The sequence below is a fragment of the Besnoitia besnoiti genome, assembly GCF_002563875.1.
Source record: "Besnoitia besnoiti strain Bb-Ger1 chromosome Unknown contig00007, whole genome shotgun sequence".
NCBI lineage: Eukaryota > Apicomplexa > Conoidasida > Eucoccidiorida > Sarcocystidae > Besnoitia > Besnoitia besnoiti.
Window position 1 is genome coordinate 2591735 of NW_021703915.1, and position 12470 is coordinate 2604204.

Here is a 12470-nt window from a genome sequence, read left to right on the forward strand (position 1 = left end):
CGCCTTCGTCAGCCTCGAGCCGCGAGCACCCGCCGGCCTTCAAGGGGGAGGCGCGCCCAGAGAGCGTCGGGGGGGGTGGCTGCCAGCCACGGATTCAAATGCCTTTCCGCATGACGAAAGAGAGAGGAGAGGACTCTGAAGAGGAGGCAGCAGGTAGCCTTTCTGTCTCTCGCGAGGTGTCGCAGGGCAGCCAGTCGCCGGAGCCGAAGCCGGCGGAGAGTGCCGAGGCAGAGAAGCCGCGCGTGAAACGCATGCCAGCCAAGGACAGGATAGCAAACACACGCGGCTCCGCATCCCGCTCGCTATCGCGTCGCGACCGCGGGTCCGACGAGGAAGCAACCCTGGATGCCAACATGGAGGACGCGCTGTCGTCGCCCTCTCAGAGCTTCCCAGCAGCGCTCCGGCATCCCTCGAAACTGCAAAAACCAGCCCCGCCATCTTCGACGCGGCGGGAACTGGCGAGCCGAGTTGGCAGGGCAGCTTCGCCGTCTCTGGGGAGCTCGGGCAGCTCTGCAGGGACGCGCAAAGGAGATTCGCAGGAACGCGCAGGGCCTAGCGGTCTTCGAGCAAAGTCGGGAAGGCCCCTAGGTCTGCAGCTGGGCGGGCGGAACGCAGGAGCTTTGCGGTATCTCACCCATGAAGAGTTGCAGGTAGGTGCGCCAGTCTTTACGCAGAGAAACAGAGAGAAAAGCGCGATCTTAAAATTTGGAATCAACCAACTTTTCCCCGGAAATGTGCTTTGCATTGCTTCTGCAGCCGTTCGATGAGGCGCCGTCCGTTAAAACCATCGAGGAAACGATCTTGCCCCGTCTCGGAGAGGAAGTCACGAAGGGCGACTGGACTGAACAGATCGAGACTCTCGATACGTTGAGACGTCTCGCCAAATACCACTTCTGTCTCCTTACCCCAGGTAAGACCATGCGGCGGCCATTTCCCAAAGTGTCTTCTTCGTCCAAAGGTGAGCAGTCCTAAAACGAGGTGTCTCAGATTGCCGCCTCACACAAAAGTGCACTACAGTAACCTTTGTGTCCCAGGGCAGCCACGCTGGCTGGGGGACGTGTTTTGTCCACATTTTTGGTCGCTCTGGGTGTCCTGTGACGTCGCACTCAGATATCCTGCGGCAGGCCGTTTCCGGCGTGCTGGCGTGGCTCGCCAGCCCGCGGTCGACGGTGGCGAAGAATGCGTGCCTGGCTCTGAGCGATCTTTTCTTTTTTGGAAAGAAAAAAATGGTAAGGCGAGAGCGAACACGCTTTTGAATCCGACCTGCGTAGTAGCGACGAGCGGTAGATGCCAGGAGGGGTTGACCGACCAGAGTCAGACTCCAGCGAGAGGCCACAATCTGCGGGTTTCGCCCAAGCCATAGGCCTGGGATGAGGCGACTCTACGGCCGTCAGATCTGCGAGAAGCTAAAGCTGTCGATCGCGGCATGCGCGCCCTAAGTAACCTCCATTCTGCTCCTGCGGCGCTGCTTCTCTGTCGTTCAGGATCCGTGGATCGTGGAAGTCGTTGAACTCGCGATGAAAAAGGTAAGCCCTGCGCAACCAGGCGGATACCGCGTCGCTTATTTCGAATCCTGAGGTGCCGGGCCTCCAGACAGACGGTCTGAATGTGTCTTCCCGTCCACTCTCCTGTCCTTTGCCGCTGTTCCCAGTGCTGCCAGTCGAACGAGTTCCTCAACGAAGCCGTGAGAAGCGTCCTGTTCACCGCGTGTCAATCCACCTCCGAGGCGCGCGTTTTACACGCGTTCTTGCACTGCATTCCGCCTTGGTAAGTCGCCATCAAACGACCGACAAACTGGGGCTTCCATGGAGCATCTGCGTTAGAAGCTGGAGCCTCAGCGGGGAAACGGGCACAAATGCGCGATGCTGACGTACAGCGAGGTCACCTGAAGGGCGCACTTTTCGCTTTTAAGAAACCGAGCTTCATATAGAGCACACGGGAGAACTCGTGGAAACCGGTCTGGGGCGTTGACAACTTTTTCATGTGTCTTTTAGTCGACGTGGACTCAGCCGTCAGCTCTCATAGGAGCGGCGCGAGACAGCGTCCGCACCCGCGCCAAGCGACTGCCTGCGTCTGTTGTCTTGCGTGTCTCTCCGATCAGCAAGCAGCACGGCGCACGCTCGATGGCTGCGTGCTGCCTCGCGGTTCTCTTCCAGAAGTCAGGCGAGCAAGTGGGGCGGCATGGAGAGCTTCCACAAGTCGTCAAGCTGCTGTTGAATGTGAGTATCATCGTTGAGGGCCTCAGGAGGAGAAGCGGTCCACCCTGTGCGTTCGACTCAGAGCCCTTCTGGAGAGCTCGTCAGGCGTTGGGCGGCCGAGACCAGGCGCCGAGTACGCGCGTTTTGCTGTTGCATACTCAACGCGGAGATTCACAAGCGTGGCGGTCGGACGTCGCACAGGCGAGCGGCGGGCTAGTGCTTTGATCAGCGGCCTCCACAGTCTCCGTCGTTTTGCTCCGTGTGGTTCTGCCTCCTTTTCAGATGGCCACAGAAGCCTCCGCAGACGTCCGCGTCACGGCGCGCGTCGCGCTGACCATCCTGCACAAGTGAGTTCCTCAGTTCCCGGGCGGGGGGGGGGGGGGGGGGGGGGGGGGGGGGGGGGGAGTTTGGACGTTTTAGCACACATTCTGAGGCCCAGCACCGCGCGACGGAGCTGCGGCGACTCCTCCTCGACGCGCGAGTTGCTTCTCTCTGTCTGCGGCGTCTCCTTCAGCCAACTCGACGGAGCGACGCTGCGGCGCGTGTGCGGGTCTCTCGACGCGCGAAACAAGGTGAGGATTTGTTAGCTTTTTCTGGGGAGTACATAATACGAGGTGGAATACTGTTTTAGATCTTGAATGTTTTTGTGTACCGGATGAGGACACACACACACACAAGCTGCAAGACTTGTCCGCGCGAGAGTTACCCCACGTAGTCTGCGCGTTTGTTTTGCTGAAGAGAGTAAAGCGCCCGCGGATGGCGGACAGAACGTTCGGACATGCAGCCCACTGCGTTGTGTCATTTCTGTAGATGGATAGCCTCGTTTCACGGACGACGGCCAAGGAAATTGAGGACACCTTGCGGACTGCGGAAACGTCGACTGCGCCAGGCGGCGGGCGCGCCTCTCTGTCGTCGTCTCTTTCCTCACTGCCTGACGAGGCGCGATCTGGTAGGCGTGCGGCTCTTGCTACATGATGCGGGGAGTGGCGAGGCAAGAACGATACAGAGAGAGGAATGTCTGCATGCGACAGCATCCGCTGCGTTCCCTGACTCCTTGTGTGTGCGCCTTTGCTCAGGCGCCCGCGGGCGAACTGGCAACACCGGAGGATCTCGGTTGCTGTTTTCGGGCCAAACGCGCCTGTAAATTGCATGATGGGAGACAGTGTAACGGTGGAAAGGCGGAGTATGACACGTATTTGCCGGCTGTACGATGCGAAGACAAGTCGCCGTACCAATTTTTTGAGTCGGGGCGCGACATGCCACAAGGTTCGGCAGGCAGTTTATGTGCGCCTCTTGGTCCTGGGATTATTTTTGTTTTTGTGTTACACCGCTGCAAGCTTTCCACAGCACTCGTTGCGCCTTCCCTTAGGGGGGAAACTAACACCGGTTCCTCGTGAACATGCGGATACCGCTGGGGAAAACTCGGGCCGTGTCAAAATATCCTAGTTAGTTCCTCCCGAGTTCGCCCCGCTTTCTTACGCACCTACAAGTCGATGATACACTTGGCGAGACCACCATAGTAGACCACGCAAACGGGAGAAAGGGAACTGCGGGAAAATACGAACCTCCAAGACACAGTTTCGGTCCGTAGGTTTTGTACCGCAGCTAGTGGGCGGACGTGAACAAAAACAGAAGGAAGATTATGACTATCATGGCAAGAAATTCACGATTAAAAATGTATCTGGACAGGCCTTCGAAATTGTACGTAGACGCGGTGGAGGTTTGGCAGCTGGACAGCAATGCATTTTGTTGGTCTCCAGCCAGGTCTTGAGCGCAAGAAGACGTGCCCCGAAAACAAGATTAGATCGCTATCTGCGGTGAATGCTCCCATTGCTCGGCAGCGCAGCTTCTCCAATCGCGTGAAGAGCCACGGCTCCTTTTAACAACGAACGGCGGCCGTTTGCTGCGTGACTAACACACTAAACAATGAACCGCAAGCTTTGGAGCGATAAGGTAGTACTGCAGGACTCTACGTGTGCTGCTAACACCTTCCGCAAGGGGAAGGGTACTGCGTCTCGCGGCTCTGTGTAGCCAATAGTTGACCCACAAAAACGAAAATGCGAAATAGATGGAAGAGGACAGTGAGATACGCACAGTGTACAGGTGCTCACGTGAGAGGCAGCCGCTGCATGGCTGTAGCTGCTCAGTGCCAAAATCGTCCGGGTGGCTTGACAGACTGACCACCAGGCCAGCCTTCTCTCCGGCACGGATCTCTTGAGGAAGTGAGGAGTCTGCGCAGGGCGTGTTTATCAAGTCACCCACTTTCCTCAAGCGATGTGCGAACGTTCCCGATATCCATTGTACTCCTGCCAGACAAACATAGCCGTGCCCAGAGTCGGGGGGGAATCCATGACAGCGATCGTGCCGAGCCTGGACTCGGATATATCCGAAAAAGCAGGAAAGCGGGCACGAAGCGAGTCTCTCGCTTACATCCTACATTTTCCAACGTGGCCCGCTGCCTTTGTTCACACACACAAACACACACACATGCTTTCCTTCGACAAGCCGCCCGCCGCCGTATTGCGCGAGGAGGGCGAGCGTCTGCTTACCCGCCAGGGTGGCTGAGCGCGCCGGGACACGTCGATGCTGCGCACAGTTTTCTTCATCCACTTCGTGCGCTGCGTCGCATTAAATTGATTCGCCATCCTGTCTTCTGCAGAAGTTTGTTTGTGTCCTCTTTGCGCGTACCGATACGGTAGCGATTTTCAACACCACTTGATCGACTGGACTAATCGAGCTCCCACTCGATGACGGGTGGCTGCTGGGACGGGTTTCCCAGTGGCAAGTGGATTTTGTCTTTATTTTGAGGCTAGATCAGGGCTTCTACGCAATTATTCACTATGACATCCGTACCTTCAGCTTCCTTCCAAATGTCTCGGCCAGTGGCTGACGCGGCCGGCACCAGGGCCACCACCACCGTTACGTCGCACACCGTAAGTCTAAACCCGAAACTTGGAACTCTCGGGAGCGCAGCGCTGCGTGGACAAACTAGCGCGCATCGGCGAAAGGACGGAATCATCTTTACGCGTACAAAGAAGGATGACGCGGTGGCCGTCTACGCATTTCCACTGCGTTGTGTGCGCATGTAACTAGCTGAATCAACGAACCACGAAGAAATGATGATAGGCAGGCAACACGAGAGCTAGAACGGTTCTTGCGTGTTGAGGAGCGTCTGTAGGAGGAGTGGAGACTGGGTGTCTCCCTTGTGATTGCAGTACTCCTCTCTCTCAACTCTTTCGGGGCTTTTGTGACTCTTCGGCCGTTGCTGCTTAGGCCGCAAGGTGAACTCGCGCGACGGAGAATGTATTCACGCCGTACGACGGCTCAATCACCATAACCTCCTCTTACCTTCTCTTTACTTAGAATGACGCGCTTGCTTGTGCATGCTCTTTTCAGTACAACTGGGATGAATTTCGCCAGTTCCTTGACTCTCAGGTGAGTTTTTTATGTCCGTTTGATGAGCAAGCTCAAATCTAAGTGAACGAGACACCACGTGTCTCAGTTCGGCATCACGAGTGCTCCGGGATGAATGCCATGCGGAAGTTCTGAAGAACCCACAGGCAGCCTTTTGGAGGGATTCTCCGTGAGCGTGACAAGTGGACAATCAAGAGACCGCGTAAATAATGTCAAGTGACAACGCCAAGGGCCATTCAGCTACCAAGAAATTCTCACGCTCTTGGTAGCTCTCTGCTGCAGCTACGGGTGTCGTTCCGCATGTGCAATATCTGTGGTGGTTTCTTTCATCGATGTTAGAACACGCGTCTGGACAGGGAATTTCTCTCGTTAGCTGGAGCAACGTCGGTCTCAACATCCCTGTCGTGAGCGGCTGCTGTGTATTTTCCCCTTGACTGTCTCATTCGGCTACTCGGTGTGCTGACAGGGAACTATGTGGTGCTCCGCGGTGATTGGCTCTCCCGTGGCTGCTTCACCAAATACCATCTTTGAGCTCGCCCCGACTGCGGCACAGGCTGGGCAGGGAATCAATTTCCGGCCTCGCCTTGATGCATACTACGACAGTGCTGCGCACAAGATTGTTATGCTTTTCGATCTCCCTGGATTTGAAAAGAAGGATATTGCTGTTGAGGTGGATGACCATGCTATCATCATCTCAGGTAAGCGGTTTTTCCACGCGACGCACGGGGGTTACTTTTGGGTCACGGCTACCGCACAGCACTATCCAGGGGTGATGCAGCATTCGAAAACGACTAATGGCGACAAACCACCGCTTCGTGAGGAGGCAACATATGTTTCGTGAGCGTTGTGTTACTCCTCAGGGACGCGGAGTGTCCTAGATGAAAAGGAGCTGTTTGGGCAGAGCGGCCGGGAACTCATCAAGGAGCGCGCCTTCGGACGTTTCTGCAGGAAATTCCAGTTGCCGTCTAATGCAGTTGAAGACGCGGTAACGGCGTCTATAGCCAACGGCATCTTGGAAGTCACTGTGGAGACCCGTGAAGCGGACGCTCCCCACACCAAAAAGAAGATTGAAGTATCTTAGGTCGCGGATTTGAACCGCACTAGAGACATTCACGCCACGTACGCTAGAAAAGCTGCGAGGAGAAAAGTGCGCATCAGTTTCTGTGGGCACTACTGAGTAACTCTGCATGACGAGGGAACCCGATTTCCTCGCGTTTGGAAAATACAGGATACGTCAATGTGCACATCCGGCGATTTCGTGTAAAACAGAGCCTCTGAACTGAGGCCTGGCGCCTCCCGAAACCTGGGTGAACCATGAAGCTGCGGCCTATCTACCGGCCATACGATGCACCGGTGCAAAGTGTCTCATTTCACGTTGTGATTAGAATCAGAGTTGCGAACTACACAAAAGCAGAAACAGGAAACCTCTCTTTCTGCGGAGAAACCCCGTTGATGTTTCCAACTAACAAAATACCGCAGCCCCTTGAATAGCCAGACAAGCAATCCAGCACTCGGCGCGGTCGAAACGAGACAGATACGCACCGTAAAATGCTTCCCCAGCTAGCACCAAGACAGCCAACGCACACCACTGCGTGCCGACGTCAGACTACGCCTCGAAGCCTAATGGACATTGTTGCACGTCCCGGTGAAAGGGCTCGCGAAAGCACCAGTCCCATCGTTGCATCACACCTGCGCTCTCCATCCACCACCCAGATGCGATGCTACTGTCTCTGCCGTTCACAGTGTTTTATGGCACGCATATCTACTCCCTTGGACGCGTATGCCGGCTATATACGCTCCGCGGCTTCCCCCTGGCGACGTAGCCCCCATTCATGTTTGCTTCCACTGAGCTCTTGCCTATTACTCAATCGTCGGCAAACAGTTGGCGCATGAGCCTGTTCACCATGGTTTCATCTCCGGCACCAGGGAGCGCATCTACATTTGGCTGCCACGGAATCGCGGCCTGCAACCAAAGACACAGTCATAACCGCCCTCACCTAATAGAGCCGCCAGGGGAGAAATTTAGAATTGTGGAAGAAGTAGTTGAACAAACAATAATATAAACTGTGCGCGACGGTTCTCTCAGCCACCTATACCGAACGAGGTCCGGTAGATACCAGGTCCGAACGACGGCGTCCAACGCGTGTCAAGGAGATCTGTGCCAGAATTCTCTCACTTCATCAAAGCACTACGTGTTGTGAAGGCCCTTACCACCAAGTTCTGAAGTTTCTCGATGGGCTGATACCGAATTTTTCTTCCCTTAGAGGCGCGACGATCCACGTCTGTCCGGCTTCCTGTTGGCGTCCGCCCACGATTTGAGACACATACAGTATGACTCATTATACCACCCCAATGCGGTGCGACAGAGTCATTCGAATGCATTATTGCCCACGAACAAGCTGTCTACCTTCTCTGTAAATTTCTTTAAATGAGGAGTTTGTATGTCTTTTAGAGCATGAGCGCGACCAGCCTCTAGACAGCATCTGCCTGGCACCAAGCCCTCCCGCTTACGTTTTCTATTCACTCTATCGACTCCAACAGATCTAAAACAGCCGGTCACTGGGGCAGGTCATCTATCGCCGTCCTGACTACTCGGCCATACATATTCAAGAACGAAAAACGGATGCCCCGCTGCGCCTTGACAGGGAAAATCTTGACTCAGTAATCATCGGCACCTGTAATCATGCTCTAGACCACCTCCTGCAGACTTCAATCCTACGCGGAAGGCACAGTTCCTCGACTTACGGTTCAGCTTGTTTCGCAGTTTTAAGAGGCTTTTTTCTTTGTCAAGGGTGTCTGACGAATCCCTGAACAAAGTAGAGCACGGACATCACATGCAAACACCTTCACCAACGGCCTTTGTTGTTCACTGGAACTTGAGGAGGATACAGTGAACACACAAACTAAGAAGCCAGCAGTTCCAAATCTAGGTGCAGATGAAGACACGAGCCCCAACAGATTGCAGCAAGCTCTAACACCAGCCAAAATGTCTAAAGCAAGACTAAAACAGGCACATCAGCCTGAAGCGAGACTTACAAGGCTCCACCTTGCTTCACCACCTGCTTGAGTAGTTCGACGTAGAAATCCTGGAGTCGCGACAAGACACACGCGCTGCTTCTTGACGTCAGAAGAAAAGAAGCAACGGAAATGAGGGGAGACTAAAGATTCGCCAACCTTTAATTTGTAGACAAAGGGCGCGACGCACACCCACCGCAGCGAGAATGCCGCCGACAGGAGGCAGGAAGACGAGACTAAGGCACGGCACAGCTGAATAAGGCATACAGTAAGAGCTTTGAGCGACAGCGCATTGACATCCCCAAGCACAGATAAACGCGTCATACGAGGAAGGCGGAAAAATCAGACCCTGACTCTACACAGCCTTGCACAACGCCGACGTGAGTCAAATGCGCAGGCGCACCAGCAGAGCGCAGAAGACCTCACAAATACGGCACGGTTGTTCGCCGACGGCGCAAGACATATCGACTTAACGCCTCACCTTCCGCAGGTCTTCTCTCAACTCGCAACGCAGACTAGTGTATACGCATTCACTCACTCCGTCGTCGTAAAAATCGTGTCTCAAAAGGTCGGCGAGAATCGACGCGGTGCCCGCTGCTTCTCGCTCTCCTTCTCCAGAGCGGTGAACAAGTTTTTGCAGCGTGGAACACCCGACAACATGACAAGGCACACATCCTTCACTGGATGAGCCACTTTCGCCATGTCTGCTCGTTGGGTCTGGCGCAGCAGAACGCGCGGTAGCAGAGGCCGTCGCAGAGAGAGGAATATGAGCTGACCGGAGCGCGCGGGTCAGAAGACGAGAATACTGGGTAGTCATGGCGTGATGCAGTTGTTGCGACGGCGGTTGACTCATCGACCTAAAGCTCTGGGATCGCGGCTGAAAAAAAAAACGCACCGACACAGAAGCGAGGCGACACTCAAACGGAGAGGCAGAATCTGAATGCGTAATAACGCCAGCCGCGCAGAAAACGCGCGAAAAGCACGACAGAACCGAAACACCTACTGCCGCTAGGCACATGGCTGCAGGGCGCTGCATCAGTGCACAAGAGCCGGCCACTGAACTCTTCTACACAGATTTTGAACCTACGCCGTATACCACGAGCGTGACTCACGCATAGACAGCGATATGTATAAAGGGGAGCAGCACACATGACACCACCTCTTTACAGCTAATATGAGACGAGGAAAAGCCGGTCAAACACAGACAAAAGCGGCGCAGAAACAGGATCGCTTGAAACCCCGACAGGCAACGAGGACAACAGAAAACCAGAGAGAAAGGGCTTTGACAAGCGCCACAGCGTCAGAAAACTTACATCGACGGTGGCATGCCAGGCATCTGCATTTTCCAGACACAGCCGCCTGGCTTTCCGCCGCCAAAAGGCGTCCACGGTGTCTGTCCATACACTGAGTTCCACAGGTGTCTTTGCTTCGTCCGCGTCAGTGAACGCGTCCTCTTCATCAGAAGACAAAACTGCCGCGGCCTTTCTCTTCTTGCTGCCGCCGCCCTCCTTTCCCCGTGACGCCTCTGCATCCTCAGCTTCAGCATCGTCGGTGCGCCTGTGCCTTAGAGATCTCTGGGCCTGTCGCCAGCGAAGGCGTCGTCGCTCCCAAGAGTCCTCATGCTCGGCTCCACTGCGTTCCGCGGCTACGGCTGCCGCGTCATCTTCTTCTTCGTCCTCTTCTTCAAAATCTGCGCGAAAGCCGTTCTGTTCAAGAAGTGCACCTTGTAAGGCGAGCAAGTCTTCAACGAGGCCCGCAGCTTCTTCTCTCAGGCCATTCAAAGAGACAGACAGCGAAGTCGAAACCGTGCCCGCGGACGGCGAAGATGAATCTTCATTTGCTGTGGCACCTTGCTCTCTCTCTCGTGTCTGTTTCAAGTCCTTCCGCGCGTTCCCCATGAATTCACTCAGCAGTGCAAACATGTGAGCGTTTGGAAGGCGATTGCAGCCCCTCAGAGCACCATTGAGACGAATCCTCAGAGCAAGGAGATCTGCGATGATGCCTTGCTGCTTTTGGATCTGCTGGCCTTTCTTTCTCTGACTCTCTGGGGACTGCTCGGGCGCTGTCAGCCGCAGCGTTCCCTCTTTCTCGCCCCTTGCACGTTTCTGTTCCTTCAGAGCTAGTCGATGCGCCTGAGAGGCAAGATTCGAGTTCAGTTCCAACCGCCAAGGCCCTTCTCCTTTCTTCTGAGCGACGCCGCCCGCGCCTGTCGGGTCAACCGACGGCGCATCGCCTTCGTCTGAGTCTGACACAGAGAAGCCAGCGCTCATCCCCTCACCGTCCTCGCCGTCAGAGGCAAAGTCCGAAGAAGCGATGGACTCGTTATCCATGGATGCAGGCGGCATGGTAAAGAAGTGGCGGGAAACTGAAGACCCAAAAACTTCCCAATATGGCAGGAAAAAGTACAATAATAACTACTAGACTTGTCAGGACCAGAGCAAACAGGACAGGTAAAAAGTCGCAAATGGCAAAAGGGAAAAGGGCTGCCGATCGTAGACCTAAAGGTATGACAGACGAAACGGTGTGAGCGCAGCAGCGCAAACACAGGGGAACCACAGGCGGCCTTCTTCGGTGAGAACGGGCCCCGAATGCGGTAAGGAAGCAGCAGAAAAAACTTAGGCGAGAAATCGACGGCGAGAAAGGCCGAGCGTTTCGAGGGCAGAGGGGAAGACCCTTACTGAAAGACGAACAAACTGAAGCAGGCGCAAACGGGAGTAGTTTCCAAGAGAGGGGAGGTTAGTACAGGACGAAATATCACAACATTAGGCAAGCAGCGAGCATGCAGCACAGGAGCGAGGAAGAAGTGGAAAGAGCTTAATTGACGAAGCAAGGAAAAACTGGGAAAAACCGAACCAATTTCAACATTTGCTGTCTCGCAGTTCCCCGCCACCGCTGCTGAAAAATGCATGCATGTACGAAGACACGTTCACGAGCAGAACGACGTGTGTTCTACGGAAGGACTGCCCTTCACACGGAAAAAGGCACCCGTTGAAGTCTCTTCGGAGACGACAGTTGCCTGGCTGCCTAGAGCGGAACTAGGGAGAAACTGTCGCTTAGGGGGAAGGAATCAGTACACTGGCTCTGTGATGCACGAACAGCGAGGCACTGTCGAGAGCATGCACGCGTATATGCGACCCCACAAATAAAGATCCAGTGAACGGAATCCAGAACGTATTTCCTCGTGTGTTATTTCCTACACTCAATTGTTGTCGCTCTGTCAGAACTCACGTACGCGTGGGGTAGCTGGTGGCAGAAGGCAATAGCGGCTGCTGCCGCTCTTGCTAGCGCCAATTCACTGACGACCCGCAGTGCCTCCCGAGAAGATATGTGAGCCCGTCGCAAGGCTAGGTTCCGTGCAAGAAGACCTCAAGAGACAGCGACGAGCGCATGCCTTTTTTCTGCTGCAGTCCGTTAGCCAGCAGCAGGCATTCGACCTCGCGCTGTGGACGGCACTAAACGAAACACGAAAGGCGATTGGCACGGGGCTCCCGTAGCAGCACGTGGGCGATCTCTAGGAGCATCGAAGGTAGCCACTATCAGGGGGACCCATCGCTCCAAATTACGGTTCCACCGCTTCAGAGGCAATCCACATGGCCCCTAATATGGCTCATGAGGCGAGAGAGTGACTGATTTCGAAAATGCCGCCGTGTGTTTGGCATTGATGGCCCCCTCTGCGTTCCCCGTCGCCACGCCGTGAGCGATGCTGCCTTCGCGCCACACGAGTCAACTCTGACGCATATCTGCCCTTCAAAGGACGTTGTCTCCCCCCTCCCCCCCCCCCCCCCCGCCTTCATCCAACAAGAGTTTACTTGTGAATGGTTTCCCGGGCCACTTACCGGCCCG

The 12470-nt window shown here is 55.1% G+C and overlaps 3 protein-coding genes across 3 annotated transcripts; 2 read left to right on the forward strand and 1 right to left on the reverse strand.

Moving 5' to 3' along the window:
- Positions 1 to 98: 98 nt before the first annotated feature.
- BESB_073730 (uncharacterized protein) lies at positions 99 to 3342 on the forward strand (the record flags this gene model as incomplete). The annotated part of the gene is made up of 10 exons (XM_029365746.1): positions 99 to 650; positions 757 to 910; positions 1111 to 1229; positions 1485 to 1526; positions 1652 to 1767; positions 2102 to 2219; positions 2481 to 2545; positions 2713 to 2770; positions 3009 to 3147; positions 3275 to 3342. The coding sequence occupies 10 exons, from the start codon at positions 99 to 101 to the stop codon at positions 3340 to 3342; spliced, it is 1431 nt and encodes a 476-aa protein (XP_029218230.1).
- Positions 3343 to 5068: 1726 nt separating this feature from the next.
- BESB_073740 (heat shock protein HSP21) lies at positions 5069 to 6693 on the forward strand (the record flags this gene model as incomplete). Its single annotated transcript, XM_029365747.1, has 4 exons — positions 5069 to 5131; positions 5595 to 5633; positions 6079 to 6310; positions 6473 to 6693. The coding sequence occupies 4 exons, from the start codon at positions 5069 to 5071 to the stop codon at positions 6691 to 6693; spliced, it is 555 nt and encodes a 184-aa protein (XP_029218231.1).
- A 783-nt stretch (positions 6694 to 7476) lies between these two features.
- Positions 7477 to 10972, reverse strand: BESB_073750 (uncharacterized protein; the record flags this gene model as incomplete). Its single annotated transcript, XM_029365748.1, has 6 exons — positions 7477 to 7575; positions 7824 to 7902; positions 8354 to 8419; positions 8649 to 8698; positions 9166 to 9504; positions 9941 to 10972. The coding sequence occupies 6 exons, from the start codon at positions 10970 to 10972 to the stop codon at positions 7477 to 7479; spliced, it is 1665 nt and encodes a 554-aa protein (XP_029218232.1).
- Positions 10973 to 12470: the final 1498 nt, after the last annotated feature.